The following is a 26,455-nucleotide window of genomic DNA, read 5'->3' on the forward strand; positions in this document are numbered from 1 at the left end:
ACAGCTTCACGCGGTCTGGATTACGTCACTGTTTTAGCTCAATGTGACAGAAAATAAGTATATATATAAGTAATATTTAGCAGACATAACTTTGCTAAATCCAGGTGAGCTGGCCCAAAAGTTTAAGTCAGAACTGGCATTTCCAAGTGTCATTGAAGAGACACCTGTACATTATGCTGTACTGGCAACACACATGTTGAAGAGCATCACTAAGACAAATAGATTCTTCTAATTTAGCACAGCCAGAGCTAAAATCGTAAGTAAAGTGACATTATGATACCTTAAATGGAAAAATACAGCCTTTGTGCTTTTAAACCAATGGCACACAGGGGAGACATAGGAGTCTAGCATTTGGTGTTACTTATTGTAATTACTTTGTGTCATAAACTGTATAAAGAGTTGGGTACTTTTAAAAGGAATTTAACCACATTACTGAGGAGATTGACTATGCCTTTAACCCTTTAGGGCACTCACACAGGGGCGGCCTTTCAGCAGTGCAAATGGTCTCAGATCCTTCATTAAAACACATATTGAATAGGTTACGAGGCACTGGTGTGAAGAAAATAAGTGAAATGTAATTTATTTTTTCTGGGCCGTATTTTCTTTTAGTTTGACTTTTGGTTCATATGACACATCACGCAGTAAAGTCAAATTAGAAGGCCTATAGAAGTCTATAACAGAGCGAGAGAGAGAGAGAGGGGGGGACAGACTGAGACTGCAGATTGTTGTGTATTACTATTATTATTATTATGTAGTGCGTCTGAGTATTTCAGCACCATGGACAGAGCAAAGTGAAGAAGATTGTTTCTAGCGCCCTCCAGTGACCAAACTCAGTTCTGACAGGAATAATGAAAGAGTGATAGAGTTATTTGGAAATATTTTTAAGTCTGTTTCATTCATACAGTACAAAAAACACTGAGTAATCCACAAAGAAAAATCTAAATTTTATCTAATTAAAAATGGTATGTTAAATATGGTATATTCTTATTCTTGCCCAAAACAGTTGGTTTAATACGTAACATTTACTTAAGTTACTTTTTTGCAGGCTGAATGAAGTTACTTAGTTTACTTACTTTGTTGATGCGGTCAGGGGCAGAGGTTCAGAGTTCCCTGAAGTGTTGTTTTAAAATGTTCTTTATTCCCACTGCCATTTGTTGAGAGAGTTTAGCCAGCAGCAGTTAGTGCACAGCATTTTACTGTATATGAAATAAATAATAACACATATATTGTGTTTTCTCTTTATTTGCACTTTGATGCTCTCAAATGTACTTTATTGTATCTCTGTGTGTACCATGCACCAGCAAAAGACACATTTCTAATAGTTTAGTATCAAATCTTGTGTAAGTATGCATTGTGGGGCTTCAAAAAATGTGAGTTAGAACATTTTTCTAACTCTGACACTATTCTCAGTGGGTCTACAAGGAGTTGTATTCATGTGAGTTTTAATACTGTATATATTAGAACTTTGTGTGAGTTTTTTTCCATTCATGTAAAATATCTATATTATCATTGTTGCTGTTTTTTCAACACATGCTGCAGGCCAAAGTCCATTTGGAAAACTACTAAATATAATATACACCAGACTCCATTTGGAAAACTAATAGTTATAAAATACACCAGAATCAATTAAGAAAACTACTTAATTTAATGTACATTTGGAGTCCAATTGGAAACTACTGATTATAATATACACCAGAGTCAATTGAAAACTACCAAATATGCAGGCTAACACTCATTTGTGCCTATGTCCATTAAGCTTATGAACACTAACATGTAGGCTAGCTGGGCTGTGCACTATGTCATTGTGCAATAAGTAGGCTATTGGGGTTATGCAATAGGTTAGTGGTGCAACACATGGGCTGTTGGATTGTTCAATACTGTATGTCATTGTGTATTGCATATGTTATGTGAAATGGGTGATTTGTCATTTGTGCAATATGTAGGCTATTGGGGTGTGCAATAGGTAAGTTAAGCAATACATAAGCTATTGGATTGTTCAATATGTCATTTGGGCAATACATAGACTGGTTGTGCAATATCTTATTGTACAAGGGTTGTGCTACATTTGCAGGGAATGCAGCCGACAGGGTTATCAAAAATTGCCATCGGAAGAAGGAGTTAATGTGTTTGCTATATAGGTACCTGTCTATTGTATATGAGAGCTGTGTTGTGTTGCATGAGAGTATGTGTTGGGAAATGTTTATTTCTGTATTTTGTGTTGTCTTTGTAAAGCTGCAGAACAGACAGAGTCCAAAACAAATTTCCCTTCAGGGACAATAAAGTACATCTTATCTTGTCTTGTCTTGTCTCGTCTTATCTTATCTTGTCTTATCTTATCTTACACCAGATTCCATTAAGAAAACTACTAATTATAATATGCACCATTTGGTAAACTACTAATTATAATAAGGCACTTTAAAACAAAACTAGTTGCCTTTCCTGCAAATATTTTGTGAACTGTGTTTCACCACAGAAAAATTCCTCTTTGGCTCCAAGTTCCGGGCCGATATCTTACTCCTAAGGTGTGTGTCAGTAAAAGACAAAAACAGAGGCAGTGTAGATTAGGGTGTGTAGGAGGAGACTGTAAAGGTGCAGCTTGGGAGTAACTTCACTTCTGGATGTCAATTACACATACTTTTTTTTAAGGAAATATTTGCTGAGCTTGTGCTTTGCCAGTATATACCTGCTGACACTAAACCCTACAGGAGCTGCCCAGAGACACAGCAGTCAACCAACACTGGCCTTTCATGAAGCTCTGCTGGAGTAAAGTCATTTGCCCAGGATAGCACAGTGCTTTTCATTCGTTCAGGCCCTTAAAATAAAAAGTTTTTTTTAGATCTTCACAGGTACCTTTTCGTTGTTTTATTCATCAGGCTGCACAAGCAGATCCCTTCTTTAAATTTTGTATAGCTTTCTCTTATCTAGTTGCATAATAGCCTACTATTGTTTTTTGTTTTGTTTAAAAAAAAAAAGTATTCCTTTTACTTTAAAGCACTTTGAAACTTTGTTTATCAAAAGTGCAATGTAAACAAAGTTATTAATGTTGACTAATAGGGAAAATCCAATAAACGGACAGGGTAAAGGATATGAAAATGATGTGACTGTTGTGTTACTATTTTTTGTCTATTTTTCAACTTTAGCTCATATATGATAATAATAATTGATGGCTTGTGATATTAGATAAAGTGACATAACTGTCCTTTATTTGTGCATTTTCTCTTTGAATTATGTAGCCTACGTCACCATTATCTAATGTCAACCAACACCAATAAAATGGACTGCTTTTACTTTTTAGTACTTTTTTTCTGTAGGTATAAGTTCGTATGTTGGGATGTTGCGAAGTCACGTTATTTCTGTTAGATTATATATCATGCAAGTATGCTGTAGGTGCGGACTTTGTGAAAATGGCGTCTGATATTGGCTGCCTTCATAAGAGGAGCTGTGCTTTCAGTGACCACAACAACATCAGTGCGTTATAATTCATCTCCTGAGAATGGAGTCTGCCGCCGCATCAGGACTTGCGTTGGACAAGAAAACACATACAAGCCGCCGTCATCATGGGAAACTACGGCCGCGTTGCTGCAGATGTTTATAACGAAAAACGCAATGAACGTTTTCACGGGTACCCGGGGACGTGATCGCATTTCACTTATTTATCGCCCGTTTACTATCGAAGAAGAAGTGACCTGCTCTGAGGAGGAAGATGTCAGCGCTGAAAAAGGTAGGAAGGAACAGTGTCGTGTTTGTGCATGGCCCGAGCCTGGAGCGCAGCCTGTTATTGTTGTTATCATTTTTATTGCCCGTTATATCTCAGGTGCACCTACATGGGATCTGATGGCCGGCTGGAGCATCGCACCTGGTCAGAGTGAAGGTGCAAATGTCAGAAACGGCCAGAAGTTTTACAGAGCATGAATGAGTCACTCACTGAATGATTTTTCACTTGACTGAGTGTTTCCTGCACCCATCAATCAATAGCACTGAATGATGCATGGTGTGTGGGTGAGGTGAGAATTAGAGTACATGTGTTTGGAGGTGGAGGTGAGTGTGTCGGGGGAGAAGGAGGAGGGGAGCGGGGTGTTTTTTTTTTTTTACCTTAGTGAAAAGCCATTGTGAATGGAGGGGACCCACAGCTTCTCCCTCAAGTTACTTCTGTCTGTAAATGCCCACATGTTCACATTGTGCTGCTCCCCTCCATTCAGTCGATCTACGTGTATGTGTGTGTCTGTCTGTCTGGAGTGACTCAGCTGTATTGTACTACTGTATATCTGTCATCCATCTTTTCATCTGTCACAGGTGTTACCATGGCTACTACAGACTCACTGCTGTCTTTTCTTTGAGAAGGATTCAGGTAAGAGGTGGGAGGGGTGATTAAGTCAAACTTAATGAGGAGGTGTCATTCACGCTAATAGGGAAGGGTTTTTTTATTTTGGTAGCAGGCATCAGAAGGAATAAAGGTGTTAATGGTGGATGCATACTTGCTCTTTTAAAGTGACGATTTTTCAGGAGTAGGAGACCATTTTAGCCAGTCAACCATGTTTGCATCATTGGTGTTTAGTAATAGTGTAAACTTTATTCAGAAACCATAAGAGATATACGCCTGGTGATAATCTATATTTCTCTTTTTGTCAACAAATCCCACAAAAAGACCAAACTGATCATACTAAGTTTTGCCTTTGTAGCCAGATCCTGATATATCTTATTGCTATCTGCCACAGACCTCCATTTTCTGTCCAAAAATGATTAAAAACAGATTAATGAGTCACAGTTGCACTGAGTGACATGTTCCTTCATTACCATAAACACAGAACATTTTACCATATTGCAAATTCTAAGGCCACTTAGCCTTCTGGGCATATCTAAGTTTTGACACGCTTAATTAAATCCAGCTGTCTTATAAATTAAACCAGTGTACTCATAATCCTCAGAGGAGGGGAAAATGCTGAATGAGGATTTATTTGAAGATTTAGATCACAACAGGGCAGGTGAATCTATCCAAACAAGACGATATATCTCAGACCGATCCCTTACCAACTTCTGCTGTTAAACAGATTAAAACTTCTTTCCAAATTGCAGACTTCTCTACATCTTAACTAGTGACGTGTTTTTCCCTATACTTAAATACACATGTGCACTAGATCACCTTACAGCACTATCACCTGGCATAAACAATAAAGATATATGAACCTGTATTCTTGCACATAAGGAAATAATATTAAATATAAACATAACTTTGGCCATCCACAAATAAGTTATACATAAAACTATTGTATGAACATATATAATTTACCAATCTGAAGTTTCATTTGAGTCAATCCTACATTACTGCCAAAAGTAAGCAGCAAACCAAATGTGTGTTAATCCACAGCTGAAAATAGTTCCTATGCACTATAAAATCATTTTGCCCCCCCCCCCCCAATACAAACAACCTACAATGCACATATTGTTTAGGAAATCATATACCATTTAAAAATTAATATATTTGTGACCCATTTTGGTATGAATAAGGCCAGCTTTATCCTTTATATGTTTCAAACTGTAAGTTAAACCTGCTTTAATAGGTTTTTTGCCACAACAATCTATAAACACAACATTCACATACTATCGCCTTATATAGTTGATATGGAGAACATGTTAGAAGACAGCTGTCTACTTACACATCCAGCAGACAAAGAGAGACTTTAGCATTCCTTTGAAGTCTCGTCCACCTGATAAACGTAAGTCCAATATTCCCCTTCATTTGAGCTAATTTTAATTCTTCAACTCCTGAGAGAGTTATCTGACTATTTAGTTGCTAACCTCTACACTATGTTGACCAGCTAGTTGATAACTTTTTCTGCCATTTGGTGCTGTGCAGGAAGTGTACAGTGGGTACAGAGCTTTTGCACTGTAAACGTCTGCCTATGGAGGTTGAAACTTTGCTGATAAGTGAGTTGGAACCAAATCAGTTCCAACTCAAGCCTTTCTAGCACTGTCCCCTTACAGTGACAAAGATCGACTTAACAGATGAATGTTTCCCCACCATCTGCCCAGTGCATGATGGGAAAGGCTTGAGTCAAGACAGACCAAAAGACAGCAAATAAACCTCACATAATGTGGTGGAGGTGTTGGCTGCTGTGATGTGTGGAGAATTTTGGCACAGAGCATCAAGGAGATAGTTGTTAATTAGTTAAACTCTGCACGACTCCTTCTCTCAGTAGAGGTCAAAGCACCGAGAACCATCCAAGGAAAAAGCACTGCAGGGGTCCACTGCCTTTCTCTTGGCATTTTTTGGGCATTATAGATGATCAAATGCTGGCTCACATCAGCACAAACCTCAAATACTATCACTATCACTATGATTGCTTTTGAAGCAAAAGGCCACGAGGAAATCATTAAAGAGTGATCTTGAATTTTTACTTTGTGAATTTTAATTCACTTCACACAAAACCAAGTCTTCTCATGATTCTCCTATGACTTGTCGGTGTATAATTCACCAATGAATAAACATTTTAAGGGTCATATTTAACTATTTTTACACTGAGGTTTCACCATTTTGTTCTGCTCATTAACATCTCAGCTACATTTTGCACATTAGTAGCTTGTCAGAGTGTTGCTGTATCATTCTGAATCATAACTCCATCCTTAGATAAAGACTGACTAAACTCAAGTTTGACAGCATTTGCTGTGCTCAAATGGTCATATATGTGTTAATTGCATTCTGAAAATGTCTTTTTAAGCACTACGAATGGGCTGACAGTGGAGTTTCAGCCCGACCACACATCAGAGATTATCTGCGAGTTAATCGTGTGTAGGGTCCTACTGTGCTTTTACAGGCTTTGTCAGCAGAAAGGCTCCGGATGAAGTGAATGTGGATGCGGGAACATCTCTGCGTGTTTGATGTGCATAACCTAAAGAATTGTTCGAGTTCTCTTTCTTTTCTTTATCAGCCATCCACAGAACTTTTCAGAGCTCTTGATCATACCTTACTCATCGCTTTCTCAAGGTTGAGGCAGAATGTTAATGACTGTGTGGACTAAACTTGTATTCTTTAAGGAATATAAAGCAAGCAAGCCATGTGGCAGGAGCAGTGATGCTCATTATGACTTTATGTGCAGGAGCTTGAACTTAAAAAATGAATCTGATGGCGGTTTGTCATTTCTGTTTGTCTATGGTTTTTAATGTAGAACAGGATAATAGCACAAATGTGTAAATATTCCTTAAGCGCTTCATATCAGTGGTACACCACTAGGTGGGACTGTTTACTTGATAACGTATTGAAATGCTGCTATGACGCACTCACTGGTGCACTTCAGAAACTGGCCATTTGAGAATTCACTACAGACTGTGTGCTGTGTTACTTTGTGAAAATGTATTTACTTACTTTGCTTGCTTATGCTGCTCAACAGTTTGTCAGCAGCACTGAAAGGATGCATAGCCATCACTACAGCACAAAGATTGTAATGTATCTCTCGTCCTCAATAAAACGAAAGGCTTTAAATAAGGAGTCTTTTTATAGTTATCTGCAAACTATCACAATAATTTCAGTACTTGTGTTGTATCTACAGTCTCATTATTCATGATGACTGTTCGGGGAAATAACTACTAGAAAGGTATTATGATCTCTATAGAATGAAATATCTTCCCATTTTACATTTTTTAGATTATGCTCTCTGTTCGTCAGATCATAAGGAGACTGCATTCAGGATTCTAACTGCATTTGGCAAAAGCGAATTGCTGTACACATTTTTAATGGCTCTTACGTGCATATGGTATCTCCTTGAGGGTAAAAGTGTGGGATTACTTGTAATCTGGAGACTTTGTCTCTTTATATTTAAATCATATTTCTCACTTTGTTGCATCTACGCCTCCCCTATAATTCTATCTAACCTTTGTGTCCAGGATGTTTTTTGTGACAGTTTCAAAGAAGGCAGTTTATTTCAAAATTTTAAAATGTGCCCATTAATATCTGGAGGGGGTTGACTAAATAACCATGGAACATGTGAATACTGTAATCAACCAACTAATGAGGATCAATTTCAGTCGACTTTGATTTGCTGTCATACACAACTGTAACGTAGTGGAATAATAGATAACCACCAGTACTTTCGGTTGGAGAAACTATGGAAAGCATTTGAGACATTAGCTTGAAATGCTAGTACAATCAAAAACATGTTAGGTTTCTTCAGTCAGTGCATTGACCAGACACTGACATAAGATCTGGAGTTGGTCCCCAGGTGCTGCACAGCGGCTGCCCACTGCTCTCTTGAGGGATGGGTTAAATACAGAGGATGAATATCACACCATGTATGTGTATGTGACAAATAAAGTACATTTACATTTACAGTTTTTCAAGAAAACAATGTTGTTCTTTAGGGCACACCTGTTCCTCATATTCTTTAATTGCTGCATTGTCTAAAACACTTTAACGACTCCCACAACACAGAGCCATCATGACCGTTTAACAGTTGGCAAGAGAGGATTGTGGGCTGAAAACCATTGTCTCTTTCCAAACATTCACCTGCACAGAAAACGGGAGAAAGACTTTTTCACTAGGTTTGAGCTCTTACAGCTTTGTGTTCCCATGTCCTTATTTAAACGGTCTGTCTTTTCTATCTGCATCAGATACTGCTGATGTGTCTTTTTCATCTAGTGAAGGTGCACTCATATTTCTCTTGTGTAGCCCCTCTTCTCCTCCAGAATACAAATAAGTCTTACATTATGAATAAAATCAATATGATCCTTCCCAAATCTGTACTTATTCCTCTCTCCCATTGTCTCTTAACATTAGAAGCTCTGCTGTGCTGTAGGAGAGAGAAGAGGCTGGTGAAGGAGGGAGGACGTGAGGGGAATGTGAGGGCGGTCGGACTTGGAGATCAAGTGTTCTGCTGGTTGGTGGAATTTGCGGCTCTAGTTTGGATAAGAGGTAGTTGAAAGACAGGACATGTGTTCAAGTCTTGTGATGTAACTTGTGGCGTTTACCTGAAGTGGGACCATCACTTTTGGCGTGCCTCTCTGTGCGTCCTGTTGTTCAGTTTTGGGTAACTTTCTTTACGGATTATACGCCTATTTAAATACCTGCACATGGCATGAGAAACGTGTCTGATCTTGGTGACGTCAGCAGGGTCCCGACAAGACCAGGGAACGACTCCCTCCCTTTTCGGTCGGAGGAGTGATGTCATTGCAGGAAGCGCACGAGGTTGGCTGAGGCTTTATTGAGCTTGACGTTTTATTACCAAGAGCGCCAGATGTATGACCACATGCACCAGTCAGTACGGGGGACACACAACCAGGAAAAGTGAGCGCCAAATAACAATGGGAATACGTTGGTGACTTGTTTTAAACCCCCCCCCTGAGTGGGAAAAGGAGCGTGAGGCAAAGGCACACAGAGAGACAGGGATGCTGATAGAAACCCAGAGGGGAAGAGGGACAGCATGAGTGTGCATGCTGATGGGGATAGGAGCGTGTGGAGCTACAGAGCTGCAGAATCCTGAATCCAGCAGATGGAGACTCCGTGTCCTCGTTTTGCGGTGATCTGTGGGAGCAACATGCAGCTCGCGCCGCTGCCTCGTACTGCTGCAGTGGAGGAGTAAATGCGGAGCTCAACACTGCTCCAGGTGATCCACAGCAGCCCAGCCCGGCAGACTCCCTTAGCCTTCCCTCTCCTCCTCCTCCTCCTCCTCCTCCTCCTCCTCCTCCTCCTCTACCACCACCACCACCACCACCACCACCACCACCTCCTCCTCTTCCTCTTCCTCCTCCACCACCTCCTCCTCCTCCTCCTCCTCTTCCTCCTCTGTCAGTGCTCCATTCCTCTGAGGGCTTTGAAAAAAAGAACAAGAAAGGAACAGAAAAACAGAGGAGAAATCCTGCTTTCCCCCTCCGTTCTCAGATGTGAAACACCTCTGCATGACTGTCCGCCGCTTCCCTGTCATCGTGTGAAGACGCGCCGCATATGTGCTCCAATGTCTCCAGAACATAGACTCGCTGCAAGGTAAGAAGACTTGGACCTGTCCAGAAAAATGTTTCTCGTATTTGGATTTTTTATTTTTTTTGCTTTCTTCTTGAGACATTTTCGGTGGAACTGTTAAAGCCTTGTGTGTGTGTGTGTGTGTGTGTGTGTGTGTGTGTGTGTGTGTGTGAATTTAACAGGTAGATGAGAAGTTGCCACCGCAGATTAAGTAATTAGTATTCCTCGCAATGAAGAGAAATTTAAATAAGCTCACAGAGATAGATCTTTTGTCGGATATGACAAAATACATCTGTCTTCGGTTTAGGAGGAAAAGCTTCTCGTCTCCCCCTCAATCACAGCGATCAGTGCAGGTGTGTGTGTATGTGTGTTCATATGCATGTGTGTGTAACAGAATCCAGCAAGGTGGGAGGGATTACTCCTCAACCAGGCTTCTCGATGGGCAGCAAGGGGATTTTCATCTTGACAATGTGACCAAACAGCTTTCCATCGATCTTCTTATGGCCACAAATGTCGGCAGAATCTCAGGCTTCAAAATAACTAACAGGCTGTCTTCTTTAATAGTACCAATAGTGAATCATTATGTAATGGAGCGAATTGTAGAGAGAAAATTTTTTTTCGCTTTTTATGTTTGTCTTCATGACGTATTTGGAAATTTGGAAATCAAGATTAAAAGAGGAAACAAAGGGGCAGATAAGGGTAATGAGACCAGGTAGATGGGGACAGGGGCATGGGTTGGTGAGTGGTGGTGGTGGTGGTGGTGGGGGGGGGGGGGGGGGGGGGGGGGGGGGGGGGGGGGGGGGGGGGGGGGGGGGGGGGGGGGGGGATGGGCAATGTAGGAGAACTTACTCCATCTGTGATTTTGTAAAAACCTGCCGGCCAACAGCTGAACGCTGCGATCCTTCTTAAATCCTTCAATCTCTCAATCACATGTTGGATCTGAAGCCTCAAAGCCTGAACCTGTAAGTGACCCAATGAGGGTTCATCACCCCCACCACACACACACACACACACACACACACACACACACACACACACACACACACACCCTTCCTCATAATAAGAGATGGAGACTAGCTGGTGCTGCAGCGATATCCAAATCCTGCATTCTGCTGTTTGACAGGGCTTCAGGGTTTTTTATCATATGTGTGTGTGTCTGTGTGTGTGTGAGTTGAAACCTTTGACAGTGTCTTGCACCCTGTGTAGCTCCTGTATTCGTTTGCCCAGAAAAGCACAAATGTGTTGGTTTTGACCTGAATAAGGAAAAGAAGACAAAACACCATAAACCTGTGTTGGCTTGAAATGTTAGGTACATTCACATTCATTCATGTTTGCATTCAGATCAGATCGTAGTCTAGGCTCTTTTATAACTGTGATGCAGCAGAGGATTGACAGATACTCTTTGTCACTAGAAGCATTAATCCTTGTGTCTTGACACATGCAGGCACACACACAAACAGTACATACAGCGTTTGCCCTTGCAACAAGCTCCATCTCCTAATTCAGTGTACATACAGTGAGTTACAGGCACACCTATATGCATACAGGCACACTGGTCCAGCTGTGTGGACCGAATCAGTCTGAATTCCTGTGTAGGAAGGTGTCTGGCTGTGGTGGTTGTTTGTCACATGTGGCATTAGGATGCAGAGGAGGGTCTCAGAGGAGCAGAGTCTCAGCTCCTCGCATCTCCCAGGCGGCTTTTTACTGCTCTGATTCTCCAGCAGATACACTGGCATCCTGAAACGCCTCATTTAGTCAGTTCTCCAACAAGAATTAGAGTGGAAACTCTGCCAGCAGCTCCTAGTGGCTGCAATGTTTATTACACACATAGCATGGGCATTTGGGGTAAAAATGGTAGAGGCTAACTGCTACGATGGTTAAATGAATCCTTATTAGCTTTCTTATAAGATGATAAGATGATTAATGCCACTGTCATGTCTGTACAGTAAATACTTGTACTTGGAACCAGTAGCCGGTTAGCTTAGCACAGCACAGCTCTCTTTTTTTAATTAAACAAACAATATAGAATGTTATGAAGTGAGTTTTAGAGGTGCTGGTAGGCAGATTTTGATACCTTTGGACAGAGCCAGGCTAGCTGTTTCCCAGTCGTTCTGCTAAGCTAATTTCCCAAAATGTCAAAGGATTCCTTTAAAAACACAAACATAGCTGGACTCCTTTATTCCTGAAACTTGGCAGCTGATATGAAGGTGGTTCAGTTTGGGTGAAACATCCTCTGCATGATGGAGATTATTTTAGTTGTCATGTTCAAGAACCTCTGTAGGACACCATGGTTTGTTTTTTGTGTCCTAATTTGAGAATGGGCGAATCTGTCATTTGACATAGTTTAGAAAATGGGTAATTTGTTTATGTACCCTCTTACTTTCACTCAGAGAGAGAATGTGTTTGTTTTTAGGATTAAAAGCTGCAGTACATCTGGCTGTTGATGGCATCTTTTCTCTTTGTTTGCTGTGGGGGTTTGGAGGTCAGGACGGAATGATTAACCAGCCATTAACTCATGAGTTGATTCATTGACGGGTGCAGAGCAGGACAACAATAGAAATACAAGTGAGTTCTGTTGAATTTTAAGTAATAATCCACAGAATCATTTTTAATATATCTTTTATGTTGTCTTATCCAGCCGTTAGAGACATTGCTGTGGTGCAGCTGTACTGCATGATCAAGACATCACCTGAAAGTCCAATTGGCACTACTGGAATGACTTCTTACTCATATTTTCTGTTGAAGAAGCTTGATTTTCTTTTGGTGGCAACATTTTCTTTGTCTCTTCATTCATGGTGGTGATGACTGTACATGTTAATACCTAGTGTTAATACTAAACTGCAAAAATAAAACATTTAAAATTTGGCAGATTATTACGTCAGTCTCCCTACTGAGCTGCACAAAACTACTTCTTTCCACCAGAACAATTCTTTTATAACAATACGAAGTTAGAGTGTTGATGAAAACCGCCTCAGGGAACACTTTCATGCAATTAACTTACATTTTAATGATTAAGGGTTAGCAGCTTACCTATTTAGATCTTAGACTGTTACAACTTACACATCTTTTCACTGTCTTTTCACCACCTTGCATTTTGCTAGTGACATCGTGGCATTTTCTCCTGCTTCATGACAGTGTCTACAATACAAAAGGTAAAATTGAGAGACATTATATTCAGCACTCAACACAAAAAAACTGTCTTAGCAGCTGATGTACTTTCAGTTCAAGATAAAGTGAAAACAGCACACACTCAATTGTAGTTGCAGTGTTTAAAAACAGTGTGTTAGTTTGTCTGACACATTTCTCTCATGATATTTGACTGAAAATATGATATATCCTATTAACAGTTAATGCACACTTGCATGTCTTCTCTGTATAGCCATTTGTGTATGTATTTTCATTCATGTTCACTTTTCATTTTCACTTAATGAGCAGATTACGTTCTCAATGCATGACTAATCATATGGTCTTTAAATGGTCAGTATATTGTGAAAAACGCCACCATGTCTTCGTCCAACCAATGACCAAAAACCGAAGAATATTCTTTTTGTAATGATATTAAACTGAGAAAAGCTGCAAATCCTCACATTTGAGAAGCTGGAACCACAGGATATCTGGCACTTTTGCTTGAAGTGTGATTTTGTGAGATATCCTGTCTTAACTCGGCAGTATGTTTCATCTGTTCTGTTCTTGTCTACAGTATCCCCTTATTCTTTTGCTGCTGCAGTGACCCAAGACCCCTCCCCCAGAGGAATCATTAAAGTTTCATCTCACTTCTGTAATCTTAATGTTTTCTGGGGGCCTGATGTTCAGTCCGGTAACAAAAACCCCCAAGAAAAGCTGGATGGAAATAACCAGAATCCTTGTTCCCTGTTTTAATCCCTCCTTGTGGTGCCTGGTACAATACCATGTTAGGTAGCGAGAGAAGCTGTGTGGGTGTATGAGTGAGTGGAAGAGTGAATATGAGTTTGAATATAGAGAGCATTCAGAGGAGTGAGCTGGGTATTGGCAGCAGAAAGCACGATTGATACAATTTACCGTTTTGTGCTAAGAAACACATGTTCACATCTGACCTAAGTAAAGCTGACTGTGCATCACATAAACGTCAGGAGAAGTAGTTGAGTGTTTTAGAGGATATATATTGACCACATGAAGTGACACACTGTTGGTACGACAGAAAAGCAGTGAGGCACCTCAACTGTATCTAGGTGAGTGCAGGTGAATTTCACCGTTTGAAAGGCTTTTCTGCACTGTACGCTACATGTTTTAGCACATGGCCTACAGCGAAAGCCACTGTGGCCTACTCTTAACCTTTTAGTTCTGTGGGATTTTGAAGCAAATTGTTATAAATTCAGGGAGTTTATTTAAATAGAATCGCCTGCTTTTGTGTATTTTTATCAGTGTATCATCAACGATCCTGACTCGAGAATGATTTCTAGTTTCCACGTCAAAAGAAAATCCTGCACGTAAAATTATAAATGTGAGGCGTTTTCAGGAGAATCGATGACAAGCAAGGACAATACTGCATAGGCGTGCGGGCAAATCATACAATCTGCATTGATCAGCCTGAGGAGATAATCTCTTGTTCAAGTCCAATAAACTAGTTGGAGTGTATTGACTTCTTACATGAGGAAACCCCTCATCCAGGTGTGTGGGTTTTTTTGAGGTGGAAAAAGCTGTCACAATTAATAATGGAATCAACTGCCTGGTGTGTGTTGTGCTTTGGCTTCCCTAATGAGGACTGGATTCATCCTCAGTGTCTGACAGTACGCCGAGTGGAATATGCTGCTCTCCAGCCTGTTTCCATGGAGATATTCAGGAGCTGAAGCATTTTTACCCCTCCCTTCTGCTGTACATTCGACCAAACAGTGCTGCTTCATGAGAAGGATCTGGGCCAGGGTGTGCATGTGTGTGTGTGTGGGGGGGGATATAACGGTGTGTTAACAGGCACACCAACACGTATCGTGCCACTGACAGATATGCTTATGCTATTGTGATGGTATTAAGCAGTGAATGTGTAAGTGTGTATGTGTTGCAGCTCAGTATCACCAGCAGTGTGATAGCACTGTGTGTTAGTGTGTGTCTGTGTGTTGTACGCTCTCTCCTGGTGTGTCACGCTAGTAGTAGCTGCTAATCCTGAAGCTCTGCTGTAGCGAATGTCCAAGTGTGAACGTGTTTGGGTATGTGTAGCGCGTGACGGGGGCTGAATTATCGGGCGTGCGTGATACTCGGTCATTGACAAGAGTACGTGTGTGTGTGTCTATGTGTGTGTGTATTTTGTACGCGAGATAGTGAGTCACAGTGACATAAAGAATGAGAGAGAAGAGTGAGATCAGGAAAGTGAGATGGCTAGAGATTGAGGAAGAGAGAGACGGTGAACCAGAAGGAAGACATTTAATGAATGCAGAATATGATGGTTGATTGTAAACCGTGAACAATATAATCTCATTGAATAAATCCTACTGCATTCTGAGAGCCACACGTGTACCGTTTTATGTGTGTAGTTACTGCATATGTATCCCCTCAGGGCTGTGACACCAAACACTCAAGCTTCTGTGGTTCTTGCTTACAAGGTGACAAAGGTGATTCCTGGCCAGACAAAAAGGGCCGCCACGGGGATGGAGCGTGTCGAAAATAGCAGCGAAAAGGATCTTTCAGTCTTGGCAGAATGATGCAGTGCAGACCTGAACAGAGGGGTCCCTGCTGTATGAAGGCCGGGGCAATCCCTGTAGCAACAGGATTTCTAATCCTGAGGCTCTGCCCTGTCAATATGCAGCCTGCATCTGTTTGAAGGGTAGATCCGCTCTTTGATTTATCGACTGTATCTGGTAGTGTTACTGCCTGGTTTTGTCAGAAGGGCGTGGTAATGAAACTATAAACTAAACTCTTCAGATTAACTTTTAATTGGTTACTTTACTTAAATCGCTTCTATAAAAACAGCTGCTATAACCAAATATTCATTTTACAATCATAGAAGACTAAGAGAATCTGAAATATTTGAATGGAAGCTGGAGCCAGTTAATTTTTGCTAAAAGTAATTAATCAAATCAAAATCGCAGACACCTTTTCAGCAGCTTGACTAATTGAATGATTGTGATCTGATTGTGTGATTGTGATCTCTACCAACACTCCTGAAGGAAATATCTGGCTCTTTAGCTCGAAAATACTCCACTATGTTCACCAGCTAAGCGCTAACTTGTCTCCCTTTTGATGCTGAGGAGGGAATGTAGAGTAGCTTTTTCATAGAAAACATCTGCCTGCTGCAGCCGAAAACAGTGCGCGGTGAGCTTGAACCAAAACTGTAACAATGAGCTCAAGCTCACTATAAAGCTGAGGGGAGCAGCTGATTCGAGTAGGGGTGTCATGATTCTCCAAATCCATGATTCAATTTGAACTTTTTTTCAGCATCTGCTAGAGCAAATAAATCATGAGCTCACAGATTTGTCTGGTTCCCAGGCTATGGCAGTGTTAGACTATCCAGTGTTAACACACTAAGGCCATATGGTCAAATTTAACTTATGTCATCATGTAAATGCTCTGTATAGCACCTTTCTAGTCTTCTCGACCACTCAAAGCTGTAACAGCCACCAGGGACAATTTGGGGTTCAGTATCTTGCTCAAGGACACTTTGACATGCAGCCTGGGGGAGCCAGGGATTGAACCACCAACCTTCCAATTAACAGGCAACCTGCTCTACCTCCTGAGCTACAGTCGCTCAGTCAACTCTTAACAAACTGTTCAACAGAAAATCAATAAGAAAAGTCACAAGATGGCAGAAGGGTACATTACAGCTCGACTTTTCTAGCCTACACAAAGCCGCACTTTAAGGAAGTTGACTTGTGGGTAACTGAACCCTAACATGTGCCATAGTGGGTTTGTTGTAAGAGGTGAGTTCCTCCCGGTGCCAGCATGTTGCTGCAGTCATAGAAAAGTGCATACTATATCTCCTTCTTTATTTTTCTCCATTGTCTGACCATTGTAATCACTACAATGTGTGTGTGTGTGTGTGTGTGCGTGTGTGTGTGTGTGTTCAGCAGGGGTTGAAACCTTCTGTAGATACTATTTTTACGACATTCAAAATGACTTTAGTCAGACTAACGTGGCTAGATAAAAATAATAGTTACTCACAGCTTGTGTTTAATATCACAGAAGAGAAATAAGAAGGCCTGTTCATGCAACATTATTAAGCGTCCTCCTGCATTCTTCACAGCAAAGTTGTGTGAAACACCGCTTACCACGGATGAATGTTATCAGCGGGTCAATGAGGGTCAATCGAAGAACTGTGATACATCTCTGACTCCAGCAGTGGCCATGTTATCAAGTTGCAAAGTGCAGCTGCAGGCTACCGGCCTTGAAGTGTTTTTTTTTTTTACCCACCTCGGACAAACGCAGAACGTGCCCTTGTAGGCTGGGAGAATCCTGCTTTTGATTTTGAAGGTCGAAATGCAAAACTCATTTCTATCGATTAACAATCAAAATCGTGACACCCCTTTATTCAAGTGATGATTCTCTGTAAATTCATCACTACGAGCGACCCCTTTCACATTGTTTTCACATTGTCATTTGGTTCATTGTTATTATATAACTATTGATTATTGCAGCTTTAAATTAATAAATAAAGTGGGATTTAAATACAGAGCTTGGTTGGTGTCTAGGTAAAAATTGTTATAGGTGGTTGGGCATTTGGGTTAATTTGGACTTATGGACCTCAGTATTTCCAAAACCGTGGTTACCGCCCTGCCTACAATACACAAACATCTCCAAACAAATAAAAAAGCAGGTATTAGATGAAAACAGAAAGTGGATATAAATATGTTCTTGTCTTTAATTTCCCATTTGAAATTTATACCATAGAAAAAAAGATCAGGATCAGCTTTATTGACCTATGCAGTTTTAATTGTTACGCCATCATGCGTGAAATTGATTTATGTGTGTGTGTGTGTGTGTGTGTGTTTATTCTCCCAGGCAGAATCCTTAGTGAACATCTCCATAGCTGATAATAGGATATACTGTGTGCAGTGTTAGACTGTAAAGAAGCTGGGTGGTAGCAGTCATCTCGGTCTATCGCACTCTGGGGAGCGCTTATAGGATCAGTACAAGTCGGGGCAGCAGGGAAGCTGTGTTTGTGTGTGTGTGTGAGCGGGCACATTACATTACCACATGGTCTTGATCCTTTGCCAGTGCCATGGTACCTGCCGTGTGTTAATGGCCAGGGTTTTCTGACTCATGCAGGGCGGCGATGCCTGCCAGGTGGTACATGTCCACACAGGGAATTCAGAGTGCAAATACTAATGTGCTAAACCAGCGTCCAGTCAGGTCAAAACACCTGCAGGGCATGGCAGGGGGCACCGCTTAGCTGGTTTACTCAGTTGGAAGCTCACATGCTCTGTATCATGTATGTATATATGTGAGCACACAGCGACCGACAGAAAGCACTTCGCAGGTGTTCATTCAGAAACTCTCTGAAATGCAGGTGTTGGTAAATAAGATGGTTTGACATTCGCTTTCATTCAAATTACTGTATTTTGCTGTCCAAACCTTATCTCTTCAGTGAGAGCTTTATTCTAGGTTCCTGTCCTGCACTGACAGTAAGAGCAGAACAGCCTTGGCATAAACAGTGTTTTCCAACTTCTTTTATCTATTTCAAACAAAAACTGACTCTTCAACCATTCTTTCAACTTTCAAATCACTTTGGCAAATCCCTAACTAGCCTCTAATCAAAAGGCTCTTCCCACTTGGAAACAGACTATGTATGAGGGGTTTTTTGACTCTGACAGGCTGCTGGCGTACAACACCCCGAGCCTGGCCTGAACAGAAAACCCTTGGCTCATCAGCACAACTTGAGAATGGAATGGATTTTTGCTGCTCTGTCGAGGTTTGGTAAAATAGACTTTACAGCAAAGTGGAGATTTGTATGTATTTTCTGAAATGCCCAAACTAAAGTTCCAAATGTGTTCTGACATCATGTGAATGAAACCAAACAATTAAGTGTGAGGCCTTTTAGCAGCCCCAGCATTTCGCTAATCGTTTTAATTGCGTGGGATTAGATAGATCTGCTCTTCACCACAGAAACACACGAGGTTTAAAGATTATGGCCTGTACTCTGACGTATCATGGCACATAGAGGTGAAAGCAGTGACAACACAGTCTGGCACCCCACTGGTAGTGACAGTTTAATTCAAAACTAATTATGGAAAAATCTGGAGCTTGTCTCGGTTTCCTCAAAGGAGTCCACATGAGGTGAAAAGCGGTGACATACACCTTTCAGTGGTTAGGATCATACTGTCACAACAATCTTTATTCATATTGTCACTGACCAGATTTTGAAATAAAAATTACAGACGCAGTAGAGATTGTCAGCTAGATCTGTGACGGCATGCTGTAGTGCCACCATAACAAGTCAAATATTACATTTTGTGTGTAGCTGACCAGAATCTGTGAGCTCAAATCAACGTGGCATTGCTGCTTTAATACTGCAGTGTAGCCAGAGACTTCTTTTATAAAATAAAAAAAGTGACTTGAAGCCTTTTTCTCTAAAAGGTGAGGAAGCTAACACCAGGGGGGCAACTCTACCTCTTTCCTTGTCAAATCTTACAATAAATTCCCACATAATCCTGAGGAAACCATAGATTTAGCCATGGAGAGTATTTGTCTGTCTACAGGGCTTTTAGATCGACCACTTTAGAGACCAGGCGTGAGTGTGCTGTGTGTCATGCTGTGTGCGGAGAAGAGGGAGAGACAAATAAAAGCATGCACCTCTCCTCTCCAAGCCATTATTCCGCCAATCCATTAAAACCAAAAATCAAAGCTCTCTGCTCTTTTGAGCTATAGGTGTTTTGGTGTAAAGTACCAATATCTCAAGATCCCATTCAGGATTCTCAAGTGTAACATCGAGTTGGGTTGAGTCGAGTCGTGAAGTGTCACACACTGCCAGCCAGTTTGAAAACATCCAGTTTAATACCTTCTCGAACTAGCTATGTTTTTTTAGTATGGAGATCACCATGCAGTCAAGTACACACTCATCTGACACGCTATCATTTGATATCGGTGATGTTGCTGATGGATTGGGACAAGCAGTGACCACTTTAAATACATTTACTTTAGGTTGGTTTTAGCACCATAGCAACCACTGGCCTTATGTTACCTTACAGTACATATTAAATGATTCAAATGGAGGCACATTGATTTTAAAGACTGGGTAAAGACTGCTATTTACAAAGCACTCCATGTTTAAACACATTACCACTGAACAGAGAGGTATAGAAGCAAAATTTAGATTTTCTGCTATTAAAAGGTCCAGTGTGTAATATTTAGGAAGATCTATTCACAGAAATGCAATATAATATCCATAACTATGTTTTCAGTGGTGTATAAAGACCATATATAATGAACCATTACATTTTTATTACCTTAGAATGAGACATTTCTATCTACATACACCGTTTACTTGCTAACTGCTTGTAAACTGAAGCTCTCTGTGTTAGCTGCTCTTGTAAAAACACTACACGTTGTTCTGTTGCTGTGTGCGTCGTGTGTCGGCAGAGTTTATTCGTCCACTGCACATGATAACACGTTTCGCTGTTTAATCAACCAAGCAGCATATCTAGAAATGCTACAGAAATGCTATTGCTGTTATTTTATTTTTTATGCAAACAAAATGGAAATGGTATTTGTAGTTTTCAGTATAAAACTTGTTGAAATGGTTTCAGTGTGTGTATCAGTACATTTTAATATTTTTTGGCACATTTTTACAATACCGTGATAATACTGATAACCGCGATAATTTTGGTCACTCTAATCGTGATATGACATTTTCATACCGTTTCATTCCTACGCAAGAACGACTTCACAACTCGGGAAACGGGACCAACCGAGGAGCACATAAATGTACCGTGAACCACTGGTTGCAATTTGCAATCCTCACCAATAGATGCCAGTAAAACTTACACACTCAACTTAAGTGTTTGGAATTTCATACAGTGTGGTAAATAACATGTTATAATAAACAAATGATGATAATATGTGGAATGGCCTTTTGAGATAAGGCGCTGTGCAACTGCAATTGAATTTAGAGAAAACAGGCATGTTATCCTGCAGTAACATGATAAATTTGGCCATATGTCAGTGGTTGTCTCACTCACTTGAAACCTATACAATACATGCTTAAACAAAGTCTCAATATTTGTAGACAGAATTTAGGGATTCAAAAGATCATGGCCCTCATCAGCCAATCAGCATGACACCTGGAGGTTTGCTCAGCCATGGTGGAGGCCTGTGCTCCCTGAGTGCTTTCCAGTAATGAATTGCTCTCTTAGAAACACAATTAAGGTACAGATTGTTAAGACATACTGTCTCGCTGTCAGATACTCTCACTGGAGAAGACTTTCTTTTTTTTGGGTCAACATTCATGCTCAGTTTCTATCTTAGTATTTATTTGTAAAAGGGAAATGAAATTGCTTGAGCAGGTGATCTTAATAAAATCTTATCTGGATGTGTCATATGAGCTGCTGAATTTTGTTCTCATGAAAAAAGCAACCAGCCCTGTGGAATTTCCTTGTGCGCTTTTACTGAAAATCACATTAGCAAATAGTTTGTATCTTGTACTTGCAAAAAATAAATTAGATGAATCACTTAAAGCCCTGAGAGTTCTGATTAGACATTAGCTCTATAGTATTTTCCTCTGGACCAGCTATGCATTCAGGCCGTTATCCCAACACAAAAACCCTTCACAACAGCAACGCTACCACACAAGGCACTCTGAAGCCAGGACAAAAGCTTGCTATTGTGACTGCGGATGGACATAATAAGAAATACTGCTGTGTGAAATACCCAGTTTGTGCTCGTATAATCTCCCTCAGCAGCATCTTTATTAAAATATTCTGTCACTGCAGTGTGCTCTTGGTGTCTTAAGAAGAGACAGCTTCTGTTGAATGTCAGATTGCTTTGACAAATCACACTCGAGTGTGAGAGCCACACTGCTTCTTGTGTGCAGCAAAACACAGCTGATGGAAACACCTCAGCAGGACATCAAAATGGTCGCAAATCAAAGAAAAAAGGGAGAAAAAAATAAAAGAGGTAAAGCCCCTATAAAAACTTCTAATGGGGACTTGAAAAATGATAAAAATATATATAAATATTATAAATAATATAATAAAAAGATTGCAGACAAACAAACAAACAACTAGCAGGAACTTTCAAAGCGAATGACAAAGTACATTCTCTGTCAGTTACAGGTTCCTGGGAATCTGAAGGTAGACTTACATACATATAGAGTTTGAAATACTGAGATGTAGCCAGCAGCCATACCAATCTGAAAACAGGAAACAGTCTGTCAATCACCTGGCTGGAGAATTCTGTAAAATCATGTAAAAAAACTGAAAAAGAAAGTACTTTTAAGTTGTGAAGGTTTGACAATTTGAATGTCTTTATCGCATTTCTGTTAAGAATCTTGACTATAATACCACATTTACTCTATACTATAGTATCTACTTGTAGCCACCACAACAAAGTTTTTATGATTATGTTTACTGAATGTAGACATCTGGTTACATCAAGAGGCCAAGGGTGGCTGAAGAAGACATCTTATGCACAAGATGAGACACTCGTTTCTAATTAGGGCGTCAGTAAATACAGCTAATAGTCTTTCGGTGGCATAACAAATTATTGTGTTGTATTAGTTATTAGCCTGTTTGATACGTGACATTCTGCTCAAACACAGGAGCACTTTCAGTGCAAGACTTATTCCCCACAATGCACCACAGAGCGCCATGGGAAGTCATTCCTGCCTCCTCCCTCTAAGTGTCTGACACATGGACACTTAGTTAGTTATTAAACTGGACATTATTATCTGTTTTGTGCAGTGATACCTGTTTAAATACTTAATGTGCAATACTCTCTGCTGGAATTCTGCTGCTACTATTTATTCATTATTATTGTTCACCTTAACAACTCTTTTAATTATGTAAATATTGTACATATCCACACTCCTTTATATTTATATAGTATTTTATATTTTTACTCTATATTTATATACTTCTTTATATACGAACTTTCTATTATTATTTAGGGTCCTTTTGCCTTGATGTGCAATGTGTGCAACTGTGACACAGAATTTCCCCTCGGGAATCAATAAAGTATTTCTGATTCTGATTCTGATACATTAAATGTATTATTCATATGGTGTGGTTGGTGGGTGCAAGCAAGTAGGAGGAGAGTGTGGCATCCTGTTTTTTTGCACACAACTTTGCTACAGAACCAGTCCCCTAAACAGATCGAAAATTTAACCTCGTTTCTAAGTCAGACTCAAATGTGAATATGCCCAAACTCAGATGGTAAAATATAACAATAATATAAAATGCACCCTCCTGATTCCTATTTTATTATTACTTTAAATAGCCAGGACATGTAACAGCACCATAAAATCATCCACATTTGACAAGGTGGATGATTTTAAAATTTAGATTTGTTATTCTATATTCAACAAATCCTCCTGTGAGTAGAGCAAAACCATCAATATGTTTGTCCATCTTTCAATACTTTCTGACTTCCTACAATGTCTGTGGCACTCAAGCCCATTAGTTCCTATTGAAGACACAAATCTTTAAAAACAGGTCACAAATATATAACTTAAACTTTAAAAGCTAAGTAATCCCCTTAAGCAACTGAGTACTATACTTTACATTACTACAACTGGAGTAAAAGGTATTTTTTGGGGGACTATTTTCAACTGTGGATTAATACACAGTTACTATTCTATTGAGAATTTCAGTCAGCAGGATTGGGTATTAGGGATTTGATCTAAATAAACTTCAATGCCATAGTTTAGGGTAATGAAGGAACATTTATATGGTCCACACACTTTACACTGAAGTAGGGATGGGTACCGTAACCTGATGTTAGAATTAAGTAAATTATGAAGGAACGTAGTATCGATAAGCTCAGACGTTATCGGTTCTGCTTTTGGTACTGGAGAAAATACATTTCCTATTTATTATTGCTACATAAAAATTATGTTGCACATTTTATCTCAGGGACTGTCTACTTTGTAATAAGATTAAGACAATCGTCTACGATGCATTGTCGCTATTCTTGATCAAGAAAAAAAATCTCTCATGAATCCTGCATGCTCCCTCGCGGTGCGGTACAGCACGCACACACACACACACACACACACACACACACACAAGCCCCTGCTCATGGAAGCACGAGCAATCTGTCCAAACATTTATCTAAAGTGCATTTATCAAAGTTTTTTGACTGCCTAGCTCATAGTTCATCTCTTGCTGACCCATCTGCGCCAGCTATGTACAGTATGCTAGCAGCCCACACACAAAGTTACCTAAATTATATAATCATGGGTTCATGATTAACAGTAACCATTAGCCAGCTGATTGTTTAGCTAATGGTGGTTCATAAATTCAGTCAACCATTTAAAGATTTGGAACTTTTTTAGTAAAGTTAAAGTGCTGCTATATACCACTGTCTTTTCTTGAATTAGCCTACTTTTAGTCCATAACAATTTGTTCAAAACACAGCTGTTTCTTTGGCTGTAATAATTGTTTATTTTACATTTCAGAAAATAACACTGAATACACTGAAGTCTATGGCACAAATGGAAAAGGTATATTAATCTGACCCTTCACTAAGCCACACTAATGCAAAAGGCGTCGTTTTCTAGCTTTTTTTTTTGCTGTATTTACATTTATTCATTTAGCTGACGCTTTTATCCAAAGCGACTTACAATTGCTATACATGTCAGAGGTCACATGCCTCTGGAGCAACTAGGGGTTAAGTGTCTTGCTCAGGGACACAATGGTGGATGTATCACAGTGGGAATCAAACCTAGATCTCCTACACCAAAGGCAAGCGTCTTATCTATGCGCCATCACCACCCCACTACTTGTCCATATGATATGGCCAAAGACTGTTCCTGGGGTACGTGTAATAGTTACATTTACTACCCAGAGAGGTTGATAGGAGAAGTATGATTTATTCCCTTTCCAAAACCTAAAACAAATCCTGAAAAATGTAGGCTGTGGATTGTTCCTAATGTAATGTTAGCTAATGCTAGCTAACTTACTGCTGAATATACCATTATATACAGTGTTGGGCAACCTACTTGGAATATGTAGTGAGCTAAGCTACTAGTTACTCTACATTAAATGAAACTTCACTACACAGAAGCTACGCCCCAGTGAAATGTAGCAAGCTAAGCTACGGCAACGTGGCAAAAGTAGCTTAGTTACATCTAAGCTACTTTTAATTTTGAATATTTTATAGTTAGGTTTTACACACACACACACACACACACACACATGCACATGCACTCACGCACAGTATAGGCCTACTTTATGTTGAACTAACTTCATTCCACAGTAGCAATAGAAGAAAGACTAAAAACCTGCTCCAAACAGTGTGTGTGTGCGAGAGAGAGCTAAATCACAGAAACACTCCTTCTGAGTGCCATATCATTGCAGCTCAATGTATTTCCCATAGACTGTAGGTATTTCCTCATGCAACAAACAGGGAACCATTGTTGTTTGTATAAAATAACTTAATTATCACATTATTAATTATTTTATATATATTGTTTATATGTGAATTTGTGCTCTGGCAACATTGCAACCTAAACAATCTAAACATTCATGGCAATGAGAGAGAGAGAGACAGAGAGAGAGAGAGAGAGAGAGAGATCTCATGGAAACAAGTTTTTGCCACTACATATGAAAGTTTCCTCCTCACTAGAGGAAGAGCTCTCCAGGCTGGACCCTGATCTTTCTCTCAAGAGGTGTTAAAATAACTATCACAACAATTGCAGCAAAGTTGCAGACATCAGCCCAAGGATCGGTGACCGGTGGCGTCACTTACTGATCCTTCAGAAATGCTTGGGAAAATGTAGCGTGTGTGGAAGCTACTGTGCTACTCGGTCAATAAAAAAGCTTTGTTACTGAAAAGCTATTTTATTCAGAAAATAACGACTCTACCACCAAACTACTGAGAAATGTAGTTTCTCAGTAGTAACACGCTACTGCCCAACACTGATTATATAGCCCTACTGTTCTGCTTTTTAATGATTGAAATACCTACCCAGCTTACAGTAACAGTGTTAATCCTTAATATTGTTTGTCCTTTGTCTCAGTCAACAGGTGATACAGTGGTACACTCTGTGAATGGCAGGCTTTAGCTTCTATCATTATCTTTTTCACGTTAGTTTGACAGCCTGAATATAACCTTCAAATGCACATTGCAAATCTTTCTGTCTGCTTTATAAATTAGACAATATTTCTCCAGGAAGTGCTGTAATAGACAGTGGAAGTGCCATGCTAAAAGTCCGACATGTCCGACAGGTTGTCAGACCTAGCAATAGTAACTAGGGTGGGCGTGGCTTAGCGAAGGGTCAATTGGGCTACATAGGCACATACAATCCATTGTTGGTTTTTGTCTTTTGATTAGATTTGTTGAAAAATATCTCTTTGGTTTTAAAGGGGTGGTGAGTAAGATTTTAACTGC

At 40.0% G+C, this 26,455-nt stretch overlaps 1 protein-coding gene across 1 annotated transcript in view; it reads left to right on the plus strand.

Moving 5' to 3' along the window:
- The first annotated feature begins 3,606 nt into the window (after positions 1–3,606).
- Positions 3,607–26,455, plus strand: part of LOC123978147 (disks large-associated protein 2-like) — a 101,153-nt gene continuing 78,304 nt past the window's right edge. The window contains exon 1 of the mRNA XM_046061299.1: positions 3,607–3,721. Coding sequence (XP_045917255.1) covers positions 3,607–3,721 — 115 coding nt within the window. The remainder of the gene's footprint in view (positions 3,722–26,455) is intronic.

The sequence above is a fragment of the Micropterus dolomieu genome, linkage group LG10 (assembly GCF_021292245.1).
Source record: "Micropterus dolomieu isolate WLL.071019.BEF.003 ecotype Adirondacks linkage group LG10, ASM2129224v1, whole genome shotgun sequence".
Classification (NCBI taxonomy): Eukaryota; Metazoa; Chordata; class Actinopteri; order Centrarchiformes; family Centrarchidae; genus Micropterus; species Micropterus dolomieu.